The sequence below is a fragment of the Xyrauchen texanus genome, chromosome 33, assembly GCF_025860055.1.
Source record: "Xyrauchen texanus isolate HMW12.3.18 chromosome 33, RBS_HiC_50CHRs, whole genome shotgun sequence".
Classification (NCBI taxonomy): Eukaryota; Metazoa; Chordata; class Actinopteri; order Cypriniformes; family Catostomidae; genus Xyrauchen; species Xyrauchen texanus.
This window is the reverse complement of record NC_068308.1, coordinates 18,344,107-18,366,358: the sequence shown is the minus strand read 5'-3', so window position 1 is coordinate 18,366,358 and position 22,252 is coordinate 18,344,107. Positions and strand designations below refer to the sequence as shown.

The 22,252-nt window shown below is 36.3% G+C and overlaps 1 protein-coding gene across 2 annotated transcripts in view; it reads right to left on the bottom strand.

The window, feature by feature from the left end:
- Positions 1-18,305, bottom strand: part of LOC127627060 (extracellular serine/threonine protein kinase FAM20C-like) — a 75,505-nt gene extending 57,200 nt beyond the window's left edge. For both annotated transcript variants that reach the window (XR_007968516.1, XM_052103277.1), the window contains exons 1-3: positions 16,958-18,305; positions 16,366-16,541; positions 13,460-13,538 (exon numbers count right to left, since the gene is read on the bottom strand). Coding sequence is in view for 1 of the 2 variants with exons in the window: in XM_052103277.1 (XP_051959237.1) it covers positions 13,460-13,538; positions 16,366-16,541; positions 16,958-17,481 (779 nt within the window). In the remaining variant the exon portion in view is untranslated. The remainder of the gene's footprint in view (positions 1-13,459; positions 13,539-16,365; positions 16,542-16,957) is intronic.
- Between the last annotated feature and the right edge of the window lie 3,947 nt (positions 18,306-22,252).

The window sequence follows — 22,252 nt, the reverse complement described above, 5'->3', positions numbered from 1 at the left end:
TAGCATATAGATGGTTCAAAGCTAAGAGACACAGACTAAAAGCCATTCAACTCCGGTTTTGATTTCATGGGGTCTTTAATTACATTGCTGTCTTGGGGAAACAAGCAAGATAGATCTCAATTGCGATATGTCTTTCCTATGGGTTTTTCTTTCTGTATCACAATGTCAGATTCGGTTCAAGCACTTAACATTTACTGACATTTGAAGAGCTTTTCTCAGATCAGAATGGTATCAACTTCAGCTACAGTTATGCAGAGATCATTTAGAAGAGCAACTGTAATTGAGAGACATTTCCTCTTTGCTGGGATGCTGGTCTCTATTTTCCTTGTAAACAGCTCAGCTGCTCTGCCCAGAGGGACGAGGCCACACTATGAAGGGAAAAAACATCTGCCTGCGGTAGTGTGTTCAGTTGTTTTCTGTCCTTGGTGCTCTGGCAGAAGCGGTAAAACTGTCACTGCTGTTAGAGACTCATCCAAGAGACCTTGGGCTGGTGCTGTTTATGACATGAACAGTCTTCTGTTCTCAATATAACATAATCACACTGTGACAGGGCGGAGGGCTGGGCCGGGTCGTGATTCTACACCCCCTGGTCCCTTATCAGGCTAATCAAGCCTCCGAGAGGGATAAAGGCCGACTGCGGATGGTGGTCCGACAGAGAGAGAACGTCTACGGGCTGTGTGTGTTTGTGTCTTTTGGTTTAAGTTCTTAATTAAATATAATTTATATTGTCAAGCCGGTTCTCGCCTCCTCCTTTCCATTAATCCCTTTACAACCACTATTACATGTCATCTTTTTTTTTATATAGTCTCTACCCCCTTCTGTCTCCAAGTTACAGCCTACTATGTAACCGCACTCTAAAAAACACTGCTGTTCTGGTATTGTGAAGACATTTTTGTAGGGGCGAGACCTTGCAATACAATTGGGAGGGACCTTGCGATAATACTGTATTGATATCTGGGTCATGAATGATAATAATGATAATTTTTTAACATACAAAAAATATTATTACATTTTAGATGTTATCCTGATATTGATAAAGGAATAGCTCACCCAAAAATTATAATTCTCTCTTAATTATACAATCTTAAACTCATAAGACTGCAGATGGCAAGATTTATAGTGAAATGGGAATTACATTTGGTCTGTTTCTCACACAAAACAAATCATATCACTTCAGAAGACATGGACTAAACCACAAAAATATGTATTTTTATGTCCACTATATGTCTTTGTGTCCTTTTTAGAGCTTGGAAGTGTTGGTGTCCATTAACTTGCATTGTATGGACATATTCACATCATATCTCCATTAAAAAAAAATTATTTGTGTTCCACGGAAGAGAGCAAGTCTGAGATGGCACAAGGGTGAGTAATTAATGAGAGAATTGTCATTTTTGGATGAACTATCCATTTAAATTCACGTTTTAATGTGATTTGTGAAAAGTGCTGTGATTGTTGTCTATGAATAAATGTTAAGAGAGGGAGTTGTTAAGGGGAGGGGTTTAAGAAGAAGAAAAAGAGAAGAAACTAATGTGTGGTGAAAACCTGAGACTGGACTGATTATTTTACAGTAGATTCTATTTAGGAAACTGACTAGTTTTCAATAGTTTTAACAAAAAAAAAAAAAAGCTGCGATGTATTGCAATGTTTTCTCACTATATTCTTAAATATCTTTATTGAACTTTGGTGTTTTGCATAACGAATGTTGAACTTCACTGCCCGCTTCATCATAATAATGTAGAAATATCATAGGTACATATCATAGCAACAACAAAAAAAAGCTTGCAGCCTACCAGTCTATTCTTGCAAATTAAAAAGCTTTTTTTTTGCAACATTTTCACAAGCCCCACCACAAAAAAAAAAAAAAAAAACTTCTGACAAAAATATTTAGCTAAAAATAAAATTTATGATTTTCTTTGTGGTGGGATTATGAAAATGTTGGCATACAAAGTAAAAATCAAAAATACTGGCCTTAACTACTAAACAATCCTCACTGTTGAGCCTTGTAGACCAGATATTTTTAGCTCATCCGAGTTTGCATTTTGGTCGAATAGAATGGCAGAATGTTTGCCTTCTCATACACTTTCTCTGAGGGGTGCAATCTATTTTTTTATTATTAATGTGACAAATGAATCTAAAAATATAAATTCTTGGCATCAGAATACATGATCATGGATCAATACAATATACTGGGGTAACATTTATTTTTGCAGACCAATAAGAAAACAGACAATAGCCACCCGAACAGCACAGAGCCTCATTCCTGCCACATAAGCACACTAGCTTGACCTGCTTGACCTGTTCAACCAGCACTGTAAGTACTGATGACAAAAACATATTGTACAGGAAGTCTGCTTTAAATGCAAAATCAATCAGCTTTCCTGTGCTTGGAAATGGCAGTGACAAGGAAGTAGGTAGACACAGGCAGTAATGACCAGCCTCCACACGTGCTATGTCTCCGCAGTAACGCGCTCAACAAGCCATGTGATAAGATGCACAGAATGATGGTCTCAGACATGGAGGCAACTGAGATTCATCCTCCGCCACCTGGATTGAGGCGAGTCACTACGCCACCATGAGAACTTAGGAATTGGGTATTGCAAATTGGGGAGAAAAAAAAAAAAAGGTTTAAGCTTTGGCACCTGTGCTTATTTGGTCCCCACTGTGTATAATTAAATATGTTTCCTGAATTCTTTCACGTATGGCTTTTGATTTATTGCAGATTCAATTTGATTAATTGTACTGCTGGTGTCTGACCTGGCTGTTGGTTGCAAGGGCACTGGCAAGGCTCAACTTCTACCCAAAACGTTTTCTCATTTTTTCATATCCGCAAAGGCAGCGTCCCTTTGTCTTATACGTTTAAATCATTGTTATGTATACCACTTCTCTAAAGATACACATTAAATGTGTCTGCACAATTGCAGTTTCTTCTCTGGATACAGTTTCTGTATCCAGAGAAGTAATATATTTGTATTCCCCCTAAAAATCATGCTCAAGTGAACCGCAGCCTTAAGCAATGAACAAGAAAAAAGTCTGTGGTAAGCGTCCCACCATGAAAATAGGTAAATTAGTGGGTGAAAAAGTAAAGCGAGAGTTGATAAGAAGAGCTCTACAAACTAAATGGCAAGAAAAAACCTAGCCCATGTTAGAAGATCCTAATCTAAACTAATCTAAACAGAAAAATCACAAAAGAGATCTCTTTAAAATCCCAATCGTTTCTCAGTTTAGCAGACTTAGTCCTGATAAGAAGGCTTCCTCTACAGGAATAGAAATATTGCAAGGCCTAGTCTGATTTTTTATAGTTCTGAAGAGATGACAGATTGAAAACTGTAATCAAATCCACAAAGACTAAAAGAGACAAAGGCATCTGCACTTCTGAGATCTCACACAATTAAATATGGCTTTGGTGAAACGGTCATGATCCTTTAATTCAACTTAAATCATATACTATTGACCATGTGGTGGGAACGTGGAATCCAGTAGCTGGTCGTAGAACAATAAGAAACAAGTCGGCATCACAGTGGAAGGCAGAGCAGGAATGAAAACCGTTAAACATTTATAGGAACAGTCTGTGATGCTTTATAGAGGAAAAAAACAAGTTTGTGAGAGAAAGCTTGGATTAACTAGACTTTTGGCGCTTGTTTGGTTTGAAGAGTTCATATTTTCCAGCTATGTAGAAGGTCCTTTCATAATTCCCCTAGCGCAGACACAAAAGACAGGGGAAAGAGAGAAATAAAATAAAAAAACACATTTGCTACTGGAGGCTCCAAGCCTTGAAATCCTCAGCAGTCTCACTGTTATATTGGAGAGTGCAGTACGTGGCATATTGTGTTTACTGAACTGTGACTAGATTATAGATGAGAGAGATTATAGAGGAATAGGAGACAACAGAGACAACTGCATCTCTTCAACTGATCACAATTACTATTACAATTTGAAAAACTTGAAAAACTTTAACTTAAACTACTTTGAAGAGTTCTCATCAAAAAATCCTCCACATGCAACAATGGTTGCAGTGGTGGCTCAGTGGTTGAGGCTCAGAGTTACTGACCAGAAGGTTGGGGGTTCAAGCCCCAGCACCACCAAGATGCCACTGTTGGGCCCTTGAGCAAGGCCCTTAACCCTATCTGCTCCAGGGGTGCCGTATCATGGCTGACCCTGCACTCTGACCCCAGCTTAGCTGGGATATGTGAAAACTAATAAATTTCACTGTATATATGCAAAAAACTGTGTGTATAATGTGTGACCAAAATAAAGGATTCTATTCTATTCAATGACAGCTTTGCAGATCCTTTGCATTCTAGCTGTCTGTTTGTCCAGATACTCAGGAGACATTTCACCCCACACTTCCTCTAGCACTTGCCATAGATGTGGCTGTCTTCTCGGACACTTCTCACGCACCTTACAGTCTAGCTGATCCCTCAAATGCTCAATGGGGTTCAGATCCATAACACTCTTTTCCAATTATCTGTTGTCCAGTGTTTGTATTTCTTTTGCCCACTGCGCATTCAAAAGCGCAGAATTGTAAGATAATCGTATCAATACACATCAAGTTCACGACATCAAGCAGTTTAAACATTTCTTACTGCAACTACTTATTCAAGCAGTGTCAAACAGTATCAGCAAAAGACTTTAATCTCTCCACAGCACATCACAAATACAGGAATATTACTCTCTGCAGAGGATTGATGTTCGAAAGTGATCCTCTTGAAATGTATTGTTGATGTGGTGTTTTGCTGTAACAAAAATGCATAAAAAGAATAAACCTAAAGCATTACAGAGATGAATGCTTCTTGCAGAGGGTTTAAACCATTCTTAATTTTATTCACTGTTAAGCACAGCAAGCTATAATCATGCAAAAATGCTTCCTAAGAAGTTGTGTCTCTTCACTAATTAGAGAATTGCGTCTCCCATTAAAACCACCACCACTAAAAAGTTGTAGTCGACCTAACTAATCGACTAGTCAACTGTTAGACGAATCAAGAGTAGCGTCAGTTCAGGCAGGTTACATCAATCAAGCAGCTGTCAGCTGATGCTCAGCTGATCATGATGTCTACCAATACATTTCAGATGCGCTTCTTTTTAAGTCCTCCATTATATTCATTGCCTTAGATGCCTTTTTATTGGATGGATGCAAGCTGCACTTAACACCCTCCTCCATCCACCTCTTGTATAGCAGCTTTGCATTTAGTTTTCTCTACATCTGTCTTGTTGTTCTGTGCTGTAAGACTATAATTTATTGCCAGTTTGAAATTCCTGTCTTCAATGTGTTTTTACACCTTGTTCTTGAACCAATATACAGTATTTTAAATTTTTTAAGTGTCCATCTATTATGCAATAAAGGATTTTACCACGTTGCACTGTTAGAATGTTTAAATTTTTTTTTTACAATGTTGTAATATTTCTACTGGATCTGTTTTGTTACACCGGTCTCGCATTCCAGTGAGGGGCGGCGGGAGTATTTGAGGAGACAGAGAGAGATGCGTGAAGCTGTTTGTGTGTAGTGTGTTGAGCTGAAAAGCCCCACCGAGTTTATGTGTAGTGAAGCTGAAAAGCAAACCTATTTGAGGACAGGAGACAGCAGCAGACGACAGAGATAGAGACATACGAAGCTGTCTGTCTGCGTGTCAGCGTTGTTAGTGTAATGCCGAGAGCAATGTGTGTTGGAGCTGTTGAAAAGCATCTGCGTTATGGTGTTTAATGTCCACTGAAAAGGGTCACATTAAAGTGTCTAACATGTTGTCAAGCCTCCTCCTTGCCCATCTCGTGAACTTTATTACACAAACTATACAGGGGCAGCTGCATGTGGCTCTCTCTCTCTCTCCCGAAATGATTAGCTCAATTGGGGGCCGGGCGTGCATAGTCACAGCCCGGCCCCACACTCCTCGTCACAGTGACAAACTACACTAATGGTGTGGTTACTCTTAGGACACCTGTATGAACTTGAGGGAAACTGACTTCATACACTACATTGACAAAAAATTGCCTTGGGACCAGGTGGTTAAAATTAATAGCAAAAAAGTTTAAAAAGTTTTCAAAAACTATTTAGCATTATTTTTTTGTTGATGCCACTTCGTTTGATATTTTGCTTCTAATGCAATCAGATTTATATACAAAAAGTGTACATTTAACATGTGACTTTAGTGTCCAAAAATGTCAAAATACTGTGTACGCTTGCTGTGGCCACTTTACTTTTTTGGGTCTATGCTTGCTGTTTAATGTACTGTATGAGAAGTTTTCAATGGCTTTTTGACCCACTACAAATAACTTTGTTTATTTTTCTCCAAAAATGACTCATTGGTTTTAGATAATGTCCATTTAATTGTAGAGGCAGGGATTACAAAGAACTCTGAGAGTTTTTCATTGAGAGGTTTTTGGGTGTTGGCCATTGTGAAGGTGTGTCTAGCTGTGAACATTGGAATTCTATGGTACTCCTCAGCATGACAAAAAAAAAATACAAAATTCTGAATCTTCATACTGTGCAATGGTATTCTAATGCACAAATATAATGCATACACACTATTTTGCATGATTTGAGATAAGTCACAAAACCACAAGCTTAGAGGAAAAATTAGATTCCAAAGCTCATATTTGCATATGCTGAACAAAAAATGGGGTTTCGTGTTTTTTCAGGTCTACCTGTTTCTGCAATCCTGAGAAAACAAATCAATGGATTTCCACAAGCTGTTTTGCTCTAGTGCTGTACAGTCATTAGCCCACATCCCCCAGTGTAACAGTCCATTAGAAAATTCAAGGATAAGGCTTATACAATTATTTTTGGATTTATTTTTCAGTTTTTCCAGATGTTAATCTATTTTTAGGACATCAGAATGGCTAAGTTGTTAGCTTTGCTCTTAATCTTTCAGTTGTAAAGTCTATGAACTGAAGAGCCTCCAATGCAGAGAAAATTCAGTCATTATATACTACAAGTTGTGAACGAATCGTTCTGTTGAGTCAAATCTATTCAGTGAATTGGTTGATCCAAAACCGTTCTCAATTATTCATTCACAAATCGGACTGATCAGGTTCTCGAGTTCAAGTCAGTAACTCCATGATCCGATTGAAGCCATTCTTAAGTATATTATGACAGAATTTAAATTTTTGGGTGTACTGACCCTTTTAGGCATATGCTATTGCCACTTTTGTATTTCCTCAGTTTTACCAAGTGTTAAACTATCTTTAGGATATCAGAATGGCAATGTTATTCTCTTTGCTCTTGATCTTTCAGCATAAAAGCCTATGAACAGAAGAACAGAGAGCCTCCAATGCAGAGGCTTAAGAGGTACAATGCCCTGTGCTTTTCCTGGATATAGTGAAGAGCTTATCACAACACAAACAAGTTTTTGCAGTAATCCTGGAAGAGGGAGAAGGAGAAATATAATGAATGTTAGATAAAAAAAAAAGAGAGAGAGAGAGGAGGGGGGGAGTTTGCCTGCTAACAAAGATTAGTGGAGGGCATTTGAATCCAAGGCCAGATACATCATTTATTTTGTCTACCAAACCTCACCATTAGTCCAACACAAGAAAAGTCGAGGCCATTCAGTCAAGCTGTTCACATCCTCCTCATATCAGCTCTATCTGAAAGCCAATCCCAGAGTTCCAAAGAGAAAACAGAGTTGCGCTCATTCAAAGCCAAGCTGTCGAACAGATGTGTTCAAAGCTTTGGTTGGAGACATAAGCTGCAGTCCACTGCACTGAACTATACTGCTTGACAGAGTTGGTGCTGCTGTGTATTCTGTTTGTCTCCCAATTATCTCTAACATTCATTGTTATGTTTAAAATACTCTGGGACATCCAGGGCCAATTAGAGAGTTTGTCCTACTGTGAAGGGAGAAAAATTGTGCATCTAATGTCTTTGGAGCAATAATTAAGAGTGGCAATCAAGAATTTCAACAACTGTGATTTTTACAGTATTTTACCTTGTGCCTCATTATCATCTACCGTAATTATTCCAAAAAATGCAAGCCTGACAGTAACTACAGGTTATAAAATATATCTGTTTGTGTTGTAGTGCTCTGTGTTGGCTCTAATATATCTCTCTGCTTTTAAAAGGGATAGTTCACCCAAAATAAAAATGCTCTCATCATTTACTCACCCTAATGCCATCCCAGATGTGAATGACTTTCTTTCTTCTGCTGTGTATAATATACATTATATGGACCTACAGAGCTGAAATATTCTTCTAAAAAACTTTGTTTGTATTCTGCAGAAGGAAGAAAGTCATACACATCTGGGATTAAAACAAAGTCTCTTTATATAAAGTCAACTCAATGTTTTTATCTGCCACAATACAGTAATGTATTTGAATCATCTATATTTGGGGGCAATTATTTATATAATTGGCATTATCATATAACAGTCCCAGTTGCGATTGCTTCAAGACTACACAGGAACCAAGTCTTTCCCTAAAATTTCACAAGAATTTTGATAATGGTGAGTTTATATATGAGCAAATATTCTATCTATGTTACATTTTACTCATTTCAATATTACAGCAAATACAAGTGTGAAATATCACACATCACTGTCACGCTGTTCATTCAAGTAATGCAAACTGCTGTTTTCTACATAAATATGTACATTGAAATGAGAGTCTATGGCAGATACCAGTACCATTCAAATCAATGGAGCAAAAGATAGCTGTTAATTGAACGAGAGGGTCTAAACTTGTGATTTTGGGTCCCGCCTGGATGCCTTGCTTCTCTTAAAGTCTATGGGAGCTTTGTAAATTTAAACAATTGGCTTTCAAGTTAGGATATTTTTGTCCACCTGGAAGCCTGGCTTCTCTATATGATGCTATGGGTGTTTGACTAGGAGGAGGGCAGGGTGACTACACACGCCCGGCCACCAATTGGGCTAATCAGCAGAGGAAAGGGATAAATGTGGCAGAACGTGGCAGTTCAGGAGAGAGAGAGCCACATGCAGCTGCCATGTGTGCATTTTGTGTAATTTTTAAAGTTTTCATTAAATTATTATTTTGACTGTTCAGCCAGTTCCCGCCTCCTCCAATCTTGCTTACTTTGTTTTGAGCCTATTTTTGTTAAGAAGTTTCACTGTTTCAGTAGTTGTTTGAGCAGATTTTGTGAGCAACATTGCAGACATCAAAAACAATAGTCTGTGTTTTCACACTTTTGAAAAGCACAGCCACTACTAGACAGTCCTATATAAAATACAGGATATATGTTTGTGAAAAAAGCATTTACCTTGACATTTACTGTAGTTCCCACTGGCCTATCATAATTATTTGCTCCTCAGAAGAACACACACCTCTAGCAGAAGTTTTATGTTATGTTGTCTCATCTTTCAAACAGCTAAACAAGCAGCACTGAAATGACTCATCAGATCATCATAATCAATGACAGCATGTTTGTCCAAAAATCCCATCTAATGTGACCAGGGAGGAGCTAATTATGGATGAAACATGTCAGTGTTTCAGAGGCAGTGAGGCTGGAGTCAGCATCAATACTAATGAGTGTTTCATGAGTGAGCGATAACAGACAAACACTTATTCATCTGACTCATTTCAAACCCTCTCAAACTCACAGCCTTGCAGCCTTGTGAGATGTTCTTTACTCAGTGTTTTTTCCAAAAGATAGCCAGTGGCTATGTTTGGAATAGCAAACTATCCAAATATTCTTACTATTGTTGTAGAATATGGTATAGGTAATGCTTCACAATAAGGCTGTATACATCAACATGCATTACTAATGTTGACATATACAACTTTTAATGTTAAAAATGATTAGTAGAATTAGTAGGAATAGTTGATAAGTAGTATTAACAGAAATTATTTTTAACCAAAATGAATGATTAATGCATTGTTCTTTATTAATTCATTAAAATATTACAGTGTAACTAATGAAATAATGTTAAATTCACTGAAATAAATGCAGTGATTTTCAACATCTTATTATTTATTATTATTTGATCAAATTAAAACTATTAAAAAAATGTATTTCCAGATAACAACTGGACGGCATTCAATGCAAAGGTGGTCATGTGACAACAATGTAGCATATTAATTTGTATCATCAAATATGACTAATGTTTTTTAAAGAATAGAATGCAGTATATAGTATACATTACGAAGTATTCAGTAAATAGTAATCTAGTTTTGCATTCCAAACATATCCAGCATCATAGACGTGTGCTTGTCATGTGACACTTAGCGGAACATGTCAAACAATGGAAGTATATGAGAACAAATGTGTTGTTGTCCATTTTTCATCTTTGTCTCAGGACAGAAAGAGATCCATTTTGGAGAATTTCATGCCTCAGAGAGCAGCCTTTAAGACATGTCTTCTTGCTATGGAATCTCCTTTATCTTTAAATAGTGCCTGAGCAATGATGCATTCAAAGCAGTTCATCGACCCTACAGTGAGTTCTTATATCTACTCCATGGCCCATCTTTATTAAACCTTGAGGAGTCCTACTGTGGAAGTTGCTCACCCTCATCGCTCTCTCTGATTTGTTCACCCACTAATCCACTCACACTTCCATTCACCACAGATTTTCATTAATTCTCAGTAAATAGCCTAAGTGCGTCTGCATAAGTCGATTGCTTAAGCTGACAAACTACATGGGATTTCCAGACCAAACAATCAACTTTTGGGGCCATTTGAAGGTTTTCATTCTACTAAATGATCATAGTGACTTTGCTGTCAATCTTGCCTAACTTGATGCCTTTTGTCCAGGGTCCCACATTTATACTTGCTGAGTGCCAAATGTAATAAAAAATTGTCTTTGGTGTGTAAATAAAACAAAAGTAACTTGCAGTTGGCCAGTAACGTAATTAAGAACTTAAAAAAAACTAAAACATTACACAATCATGTAAGAATGATTGTCAGAATGAAGATGACCCTTGCTGATGTAAGTGACAAGAGTAAACCTAATCAAAGCTATACAAATCACTTAGTATAGAAAATAACTACTAAAAACGACTTTTACCTCAATTACAAATCTATCAACATGGGTTATTTATGATGCCTATTTTTCCTCTTGAACATCATATGGTGACACATATGCAGAATATTCCTTGCCTTAAGCCTGGCTGGCTCATCGTATGTTGCGAATATTCACTTGTCATAGAAAATAAATATATCTTTAAATAACAAATTATGCAAAATACTGTTTTCAGGCCAGCAAGAAATATTTACTGTAAAAAAAATAAAACATTATATATATATATATATATATATATATTGCGTCACGTGTGGCGAAACGTTTTTAGATCCTGCTTCTCTATTTTCAGAGGCACAGTTATTCTGCTCAAAACAAAATGATTGAATGAAGGAAATATTTCACACAGATCAAAGTCTGCACTAATATGATTATGAGAATTAAAGCTGATTAGGCAATTCTTGAGGCTTTATGGTAATACATGAGGAAGGTCTGAATGTGCGGGATATGTGATCACACAGGCATGAATCATATGACACAGACTTATTCTGCTTAACCACACGTGTTGCAATGACATGTCTATCAAACTCATCAGAGAGGGGTTGGAAAGCATGTAGCCAAATCAGATTGTGAAAACCATATTTAAAAATGAAATTACAAGGTCCCAGGAAAAGTACTTTGAAAAGAGTAAATTGCTTTCCAATAAAATCTAAGATATTAAGATATATTTTGACTTTTATTAGATTAGCAATGTGCTAGGTGATAGAGGCTAACATCTCAAACAGCTTTGTCCTCAAAGAATGTCATTTAAGTATTGCTTTTCAAATTATCTAGTGAAAAAGGAGAAAGATAAAAGAGAAGATGATCTCAAAAGCAAGATGGGGGTGAAGTGTTTAGCTTGTGGCTGGAAGAAATGAGTGTGTCTTTGTTGATTTGTGCTAATTATAGCAGGAATAGTCTGGGCTCAGACCTCCTCTCTCTAATAACATTTATCAGCTTCTTGTCACCAAACAGCCATCATTCTCATCTCTCCTTAAATACTCCCAAAGCACAACCAAGAGCATCTCAAATCAACAGAATCCTCTGGGACACGATCACGCACAAAATGTGCCTCGTGGGACCAGTCCAGATTTTATATGGCCCCAAAAGACAAGTGACAGTTCGCTCAAGTGGTGGCCCGGCCATCCATATTGTTGAGCCTGCCCAATTTATAATTCTCGATCAAAGAATACAGAAAAAATAAAGTGATACATACATCTATCTAACATTTTGTGTAATCAAGCAAATCAATAGATTATTGATCATCTCTTCAATTTCACAGTCACACACGAAAAGGCTTCTCATATTAAAGTACGCCAAGGCTAAAATGTGTCTTTATGAATACAGGATGTTTGCATTTTGAACAAAAGATTCATGGCTAATAAAAGTCTCTAGGCTGAAAGGACATACGCTTAACCGACATATTAGTAATGATTCCACCACCAAAGCCCACATCCTGTGTATGTTACTCCTTAACTGGTGCTATGAAAACCCATTGAGGAAACAGAGTGGACCTCAACTATGCAATAAGACCACTAAGACATACAGTTGACTGAGAAAGAAGAACAGGAGTTAAATACTAATCTGCCAGAGAATGCATAAGCGTTGTGTGTAAAACCGATAGATAAAGCTCACACAGATGAAGGGGCTATGCAGCTCAACATCTGACAATGACACCAAAGATTTACTTGCTGCCATTTATAGATCCAGAAAATTACAGGGAGGCAACTATTATCTGCGCTGAGGGGTTGTCAAATCCATAAAAACAACCTCCCTCCCATTGTAACCTACATTTCAAATGGGATATGATCCGTCCATTGTGGATCACAATGCCGGCGACTCTAAATCCTTTTTCAAAAGCCCTGATCTGAACATATTATCACACAATTATAATAACAGACATATCCAAATTTAATTGAGCAACCAAGCTTAATCTACCACACAATGGCAGTGTGTTTGTCCAAAGATTTTATAACGTATAGACAACGATACTGCATGCAAGACCGAAAATATTCCCATAAGACAATTCACATACAATGAAAATCCATAGAATACATTTAACAAACCGCGCCACAGGGTGTAAGAATAGTGCACATATTCATTGACTATAAGCAGGACCACATGCAACCTGCACCCACAGAACTCTGCAAAACACTCCACAGATTATTTGGAATGCGGGATGCAAAGTTCTCCACAAATTCTGCGCCTTGCATGTTAGTCTATTTAATATATTTATAAATACCCAACCAATAAGATTGTAGTTCTCTCAGTTCCATTAAGGGTTCCTGACCCTCATCTAACCCTAACCTACCTAACACTAACACCACCACATAAATCAGCACAGCAAATGCGATTAAAAATCTGCATGTTCTCTCTGGGCCTGACTATAACGCAGGAGCAGTAACTAATGACATAAAATTCACTGATCCAGAGTTCATAGATGTTTACACAATTACAGTATTTAACCATAGGGATACTTAACATTTAAAAGTGTACAATCATCATTTTAGCTATGATTACTTACTTCATGGGTTTAAAGAGTGCCTGGCCATAATTCTGGAATGTCATGATCAGCTTCAGTTGTGTGCCTCCAGATTTCATTGCTATAGAGAGAACAAGACAGTCACTAAAAACCTATTTTAGGAGCCCTCTTACAATGAAGAATCTTTAAGAGAAGACTCATTATAAAATCTACTGTGAACTCATTATGCAAATAGCAATATTAATGTAAATATTGAAAAAGTATTGTAACTGTCAACAAAGCCGTGGGACTTTGTCCTGTTATCATCGCAGATGGTGCAGGTCTTGATTTTGATTATACGCGGTTAACAAGTGTATTTTCAGGGTTGGGGAGTAACAGGAATATGTATTTAGAATTCTAAAAATTAGTAAATGTATTCCACTACAGTTACAATTTAAATCACTTGTAATCAGAATACAGATACATTCAAAAGGTATTTTGATTACTGAAGAGATTTCTTTGTCTTTTATTGTAATTTGTTTCATTTAAGATTTAGTCTATACAGTTGGAAAACTTTTATACACATAAATTATGCGATCTGAGGAGCATACAGTGTGGAAACACTTTTTACAATGTGTTACATTCATACTAGCAGACAGAGAAGTATGTTTGAAGTAAGTGTTGTCAAAAGTACCAGTACTTTGGTACCAAGTCAATACAAAAATTCAAAAGATGTAATGATACCAGTGTTTCTGCAGTACCGGTAGTACCGAGCACCGACTCAGTCCGATACAGAGCGCAGTATGAATGACACAGGACAGCTTTAAAATGCTCATTTTGAGCATGTGCTCTGTTACTCCTTACGCTGAAAAAGCTAAAGGCTGCAATCTTAGTGGGGACGAGCTGCATACTTTAAATAAATCCGACCGCTCATACACTGGAAACTCCACAGATATTGAGAATCATTCACGACACGTATCAGATGACAGAGCAGAGTATTAATCTACTGTGAACGACGCAGCACATATAAACTATATATTTATATGAATAAAATCACAGCATTTGTGCTTTAATCTCAACTCAAACTATATTTATATATAGCATTTAAAACAACAGCTGACCAAAGTGCTTCACAGTAATGCAATTTAAATCATAACATTTCAAAATTACCACATACACAAAAACCAGTAATCTAAAACACAAAATACAAACAGTCCAAAACTGTGTCGTACATGTTATTTGTCAGACTCAAAGGTCAATGTAAAGAAGTGAGATTTCAGACTTTACTTAAAAGTCTTCAATGATCACACTGCTCCTGTCGCGAACTGTTTATCTGGAAAGTGAAGCTTCAGGCAAAAAACACACGTCAAAATAAAATCTAGATGACTGAAATTGGAGAAAATGAATAAAAACATATTACAACTGTGAAGTAAAATGTAATATTCACTGTAATAATAATAATTAATCAATATATCACAAGCAAGATAGCTGTTGAATAAAAGTTTGGCAAAAAATGCAATGACATGTTGAAAAGTACTATTTTCACTTGTTAAATGTTTTAAGAATGTATTGATTAAATGCCATTTTGATAATGAAATTAAACTTTTTTTAAAATTCTGGAAAATAATAATACTCATTAAACTTTAATTATTAAAATAATTATTAAATGATTTAAAATAACTAAACTGGTGTGTTCAATAGCACATTATAATATTAGCATATTTTTGCTGTGGCTTCTAAATTGGTACTGAGAACCATGAAATTTCACAGGTCTTGGTACCGACTACTGAAACTTTTGGTACTGTGACAACACAAGTTTGAAGCAAGTCTGGAGCAGCAGAAATAGAAATAAACCTTGTGTCTTGTATACATTTAGCTTTATTCTAAACTAAAATGCTATTTCTAGCCATTTTACATGGACCTGTTACCATGCACGATCATGTCAAGAAAATCCATATTAGATCATCATTTTTCTTTCTTTAGTAAAACCTTTAATATTAGGGCAAAACTCTGGTTTTTGATGAGAATCCTTAAAACTAGATCAGTTGGCTTTTTCTTGTTTTAAAAACTACACTGCATAACATATTTAGGTATTTTTCAGAGAATGTATTTTTAATATAAGTGGATTTTGTCTTACTGTAATAAAATATTTGTATTATCTTGTTATTATCTTGTCAAACAAGTGAGAAAAAAAAACTGCAAGTGCTGAAGTAATTCTATATCTAAAGTATTTAGATTACATTACCGACCTTCAGTAATCTAACGGTATATGTTACAAATGACATTTTACAGCATGTATTCTGTAATCTGTAGTGGAATACATTTCAAATGTAACCCTCCCAACTCTATGTATTTTGGACTCACACACTGTCCTTTTGTGAAGCTGATAAGACTTCTGTGAAGAACCTTGTTCTACTGAACACTCAGGCAAACACAAACAAATGAAGGAAAAGGAGACACCACCTCAAGTTAGTGAAGAGAAATGTCCTTTCTTTAGTTTACTTTTCAAATTCCTTCTAGAGTTCTTAAGAACTCTAAACAGCATATTATTTAACACCTTGACATTGGAGCTCCACATAAGTGTACACCATCAGCACTGTCTTTCGTTTCTACTTGATGATATGCATGCTTGGCAGGAGATACTTCTCCACAGCATGGCGTTTGATTAAGTTTAAAGTGCACACTCTTCTAATTAATTTAACCCGGCTGGAATCCACTACCTGTAAATCTCAGTCCAATTTTATTGATGCTTCCACAGTTGGAGTACAGGAAAATTCTAGCCATTATCTTGGATGAACTTTATTTAACAAATCTATTTCGATCTGTTAAGAAGAGTCACACTAATGAAAGCAGAACTCAATTCATGCATCATAAGACTAAACCATCTCAATGCTAAATTTACATAACTTCTCTGTTAGATGTTCAAATCTTATAATATTACTATTGTGTAACCTCAGATATTGTCTTACCAACACTGGTAATTCTTTGCGAGACCAGGTCCTTCAGCATTGCATCAATGACTGGGTTGTGCCTGGAGTAGAGCTCATAACGGTTGATCCCAATATGGAAGCGGAGCCAGTTAGGGTAGGTGTCTGAGGAAATCTCCCCCGTAGGAGTAAAATCCCCTTCTTTCCCTTCCTCGTGCCTATGGAAAGAAAGCATGGCCCAACATCCATTGCACTGAAGGCATTTATTTGCATTCAACAGTAACTGAGGTGAAGTTTTCCATGAACTAGATCAAACCGTAAAATGTCAGATAAGCTAAAAATATGTTTCATATGGTAATAAAAGATTATGTAAACATATGTTTTAATATGACATTTAATATAATCTTGTATTAAAATAATAAATTTAATAAAGCCAAATCAACCAGGTTACATCAAGAAAAGTAGTTCTAGAATAAGGTACATTTTTACAGTGTGGATTTATGTTGTGAATCAACATAAATCCACATATTTATGGAAGAAAACATATTGCACAATTGTTTACAAGAATATAAGAAATCTTGTGTGTTCATGTGCTTGTTAAAGAGAGGGGTTAAAAATGAGATTTTAAACCTACCACTCTGGGTTTTCAGCAGCTTTAGGGTCAAATCGTATATCAGTGTTGACGTTGAAAAGCGTGTCTTCATCAGTCAGTGGAGGCAATGGCCTCGTGTATAAAGGATGCTCAAATAGTGCAGAAAGCCTTGAACCCTTAACGGCTGCATTCTTGCTGACGGTAGTGTCCCGTGTAGCGTGCCTCTTATCGTCACCTGTCTTCAACTGCTCAACTCTTCTTACCGCCTCAGCTTTACCCCCGACGGAGATCTTTTCCAGTGAGTGAGAGGACAGGTTTGAGTTTGGCTCGTTGCTGAAGTCTTGAAGTATTCGGAGTGTGTGTTTATTAGGCCAGCCGGACTCTGATCCCGGCTTGGCTCGATGCTTAGCCCAGTTCTGCGGCTCTTCGCTGGGTGTGTGGGAGCAAGAACAGGCGCTACTGACCCGTCTTTCCAGCTTGGGTAACAAGTCTATCATAATGTGCATAGAGCAGGCGATAAGAAACACCATTAAAATCAAGACGCGGAATTTTCTGAAGAGAATCATCTTCACTGTGTCCTGTTCGAGAAAAGACTTGTTTGGAAAGGCAGGGATAAAAGTGAGCAAGCGCACTACATCGCCAACAGTACATAAAACACGGGCTCCCAATTTTATGAGAAAACATGGAACGTTTTCGTTTTCATTTGCCAGTTTAAGAGAAGAAATGAGGATTTATTTGGCGAAGTGTGTTCGCCCATCCACATCCACGTGAAACAATAATCCAGTTATTTTCGTGCGCTCGCGACTAAATTCCTCCCGTGCAATCAGAGTTGGCAACACGCGAGAATAGTTCCCGATATTAACGCACTATTATTACTTACAGACTATTTTAACATTATATTTCAAATATTGAAATGCGAGCTCACAAGCCTCTTCCGATATCTTACCCACAATTCGCAATACCGAAAACGCAACTGTCCATCTCGCTGCTGGCGAATTCACCGGTTCACCGAAAACTGGTACATATAAAACATCTGCCGCTGTTCATTCAACGTCGCAAGTGATCTTTCTTTGACAGATGCTGACAAGCGACTGTGCAGAAGTGCATTCGCTCTTTTGTATCCAGAATAAAGCAAGGCTTTCCAGCTTTGGTAACAAGCTTTGTTGCATCTCACCTCCTTCCGTCGACATAAATGCGATCATGAGAAGTTTCACCGTTTAGTGCTGGAGATCCAACACACCGTTGGCACGAGCGCTGTAACGACATATGAAGGAGATTTTTGCCAGTTGACAGGCGCTTGAGGAAATACCTCTGTCGGATGTTTAGGGTGGGTGTGTTAAATATCATGATGCTGAAACCACTTCAAGAGAGCGTCACAGATAGGGGATTGGCTGAGCTTGTGGACAGCAGTACATACAGCCCAAGCGTGTTTCTTCATGTAGCGTCAAATTGTGCAAGAAGAGGGCGTCTCAACACACATTACTACCTATTATTGTCTGAAATTACTTTTTAAGATGTACTACTTAACACGCACGCCTAACCACTCCCCACCACCATCCTGGTGGAAAAATCTCTTAACTGTGTCCACTCCGTGACATGTCTTAGACCAGTTGACAAAAACAAGTATAAAGAATATGCTTAAATTGTGTCAAAGCGAGCAAGGTCATCTGTGTGTATGTTGGCCTCACATACTGTAAGATACCTGTAATAGGTTTACTGAAATTGCTGAAGACATGGTCTGACTGACCCTAACTGATGCCACCTCTAAATGTGTCGTTTTCTGATTAAGGTCTACTATATATAGTATAATATATATATATTATGGTTAATCCTTTATTCCAGGAAAACTATTGCGATAAACATGTTAAAAAGCATATTTCAAATAAACTAAGAGAAAGAAATGAGCCTACATTACTGGCAATAGAAACAAGATATTGAGTTGTGCACTCAGGCCTCACTTGGTGCACAAACACAATGATGTTGACATCATAAATGGGTAATTTTGAGTAGAAAATGAACTTAAGGCTGCACAAAACAAGAAGTTACCAAACATAACAACGAAATTAACAATTAAACCAGTGTAAATAAACTTGCAACCAGTGAAACCATGCAAGCTTATTAATTATTCAAGCCCAGTGCATGCTGGGAACACAAGCATTTTAATTATCAGTGAAATTATATATGACATTGTTTTCTACTTTAGGATTAATACATGATGACACACTGTAAAAAATAACAAACAATCATAAATAATATTATACTTATAAGTTAGAGCATTCACTTTTGAATGTAGAATTTACTTAATATTTTAAAGTTTGTGCTTTAACTTATTAAATGTAGATTTTTGTCTTTATTTACTTCACCACAAGTTTTTTTTTTTTTTTCTTTTTCATGTTTGAAAAGTTATATATTGTTCAGTCCACAAAATCTGTGACTTTTTCATAAAGGTGAATTTTAAAGTAATTTTCAGTAAGATATCTTTTAACATTCTATCAGACAAAGAATGTATTTAAGGACAGTTCAATAAATATGTGCCATCTCAGCTAAATTAAATAATTTTTATATATGCTGGATAAAGCGATTTGATTAAAAAAGTAACTGGGTTCATGCTAACAAGGTTGACAGTTTTCAGTTAATTTACTATATATTTGCGGGACCAGAACAATCAGACCTTTAAATAATTCAATTAAATCATATTTAAACTTAAAATTCACTTTAACCTGATCATGTAAGGAACATCAAATGGACAAGGCAGGTTCAGTGTATCATGAAGTGATGTAAATAACAATGACTTAATAATGACTTAATAGTAATACTTGTCTGGGTCTAATGTTACTTTTAAGACAAGAGAACTGTTAGACAAAGATGACAATAAAAGGTTGATTGTCTTCAGAAGGAGTTTTCCTCAAATTCCCTTTGGTATTTTGTGATAATGCTCCAAAACAGAGTGTTGTTTGTTAGTTGGGTGCTTGCCTGGGGAAAGACTTAATAACTGAGCTTTGATTTCAAAGTAGGTTTGATTTCACTGTGAGAGAGTATCTATTCTCTTCCCCAGTTGCAGCATAGTTCTAACTTGTGTCATTGTATAGGAACCATAACAGTTAGCCTCCTGCGAGGACCATAACACAACCATAACTCTTCCCATAGCAATAGCTCAGCAGTGTCCTTCACCAGCAGTGTCAGGACAAGGGTTGTATCAAAAGCAAGGATGTCAAAAATGACTGAGATAAATCATTTAAACCAGATTGCACGACTGAAGTACCAGTCAATGCTGGGTCCATCTCCATCTCACCTGTTAGTAGTGAGTAGGCCAGCAAAAAAATGGCAAAAGCAACAGAGGATTTGTTCCTTTCAAAGCGCTGACTACAGCAGAGGCTGTAAATAAGCCATAATAGATTTATGACCAGTCCTATGTCTCTGCAAGGTATCAGGGTGGACCTTTAGATACAGTTCTGTGGACAGAGATAGGGGATTATGCTGAAGATACAGATAGGGTGAGGGCATGAAAGTATTGGTTGACAAGTCTATTCATTATTTAAGTCAGAGATTTATACTACACTTTACTTGGATGGCGATAGAGTGTGAGAGTGTGGGTTTGGTGGGAGTTTGGGTTTGGATTAGTTCAGAGTAGGCTATTTAATGTTCTTTAAATGATACCTGTCCATCAAAAGAGAATGGTGTTGTAATAGGAGGGATTTCACCTTAAAATTTGCATGAAATATACTGTACTGTCATATTTCAGTGTGAGGGAAATTATGACTTCAACAAAACTACATAAAGCATTAGTAGAAAGCAGAATTTGTTTCTATGGTATTAAGATTTTACTGCAAATAAATGGAATGCTTATTATTTATGTCTGGTTTTCTTGTAGAGACTTTGAGAATCGTTTGCCACTTTGTTACCAGCTTGTAATTAATGGACATAATTATGCACATACACTTTTAAGTTACAAGTCTGTTTTGATTGGGTTTTTGTTTTGTTGTTGTAATTTTCAGGAAATTACAGTGGGGAAGACTACTTACCACTTACAGTACCTCAGGACCAAAATGTGCCCAAGGTTGTGACTTAAATAGACTTGACGTGTGAACTGAAATGTCTTTAAACAAATAAACATAATAAATGTGCAAATTAAACACTAAAGAATATATAGACTCGGCATGAATTAATGGGCAAATTTATATGATATTTTTATCATGCAATTAAATGGGTAAAGAACCAAAAATGATAATCTTTCTAGAACTATACTTTAAAACACTATTTTTGAAGATAAAAAGTGCAACATACAGAATGGAAGAACATCGTTAGCATGCAGCATGACAGTAACATGGCATAAGTGCATCTTTTCAATTATACACTGTAAAAAATGTCTGTAATTTTAATGGAAAAATACTGTAAAAATGCTACAGAAATCAAATGTTTATTGATTAAAGAATATTAACTGTAAAATATACAGTAAAAAATATAATATTTAAAAGACAATGTTTAATAAATGTAATACATTATTGTTAAAATGACAGTAAAAAACAAGTAATCGGGCATTCCCACAATTCCCTGCATGACCCCTCCTATTTCATTATATTGTATGGGAATAGTTATGTTTCTTCTTATTTTTAATATCACTTATCTACATTTGGATGTTCTGTGTTATATTGATGTGGTTTAGTTAATGTTTACTGCATTATTTTAATTTCACATATGTTACCCTGATGATGTTTAGTGTTTGTGTGAGTGACACTGAGCACTGTCTCTACATGTTTATTAGTCATTGATCCTGGAACAGCCACTACTGATGAACTTAATGTCATCATGAGCCCTTCTGTAATTACTACGGTGATTAACAATATCTTATAAAGTAAAAATCAGATTTTTACAGTTTCGTAAGTTTAATATATCAAGATGTTTGTTATTGTAAATGTAACAAAAAAATTTTTTCAGTGCCATCGTGGTCATGTAAATTACAACAGTTTGAAACTATAAAATGTACAGGTTGTCCTGTAAAGTTATTAACAATTCTACTGTATTTTTTACATAATTATTCTGGCAACCACAGCTGCTAGTTTTCTTTTACAGTGTACATAAATAGCAATTATTTGTATTGTGTATAGTGTATTTACAGTAATAGCAATTATATACTGAATTATTTAGTAATACATTACAATTATCTTATTGATGTGATAACACACTTCTTTAACTGCCTTTTGATTTTATTATTATTATTATTTATTTTTTTTTTTTAAAGAAAATACATTGGGTATAGGGTTATCAATACATTTAACAGAACTAAAGTTAAGTTTAAATTACCGGTAAGATTGATTTTACTAGTCTGAAATAGCACTC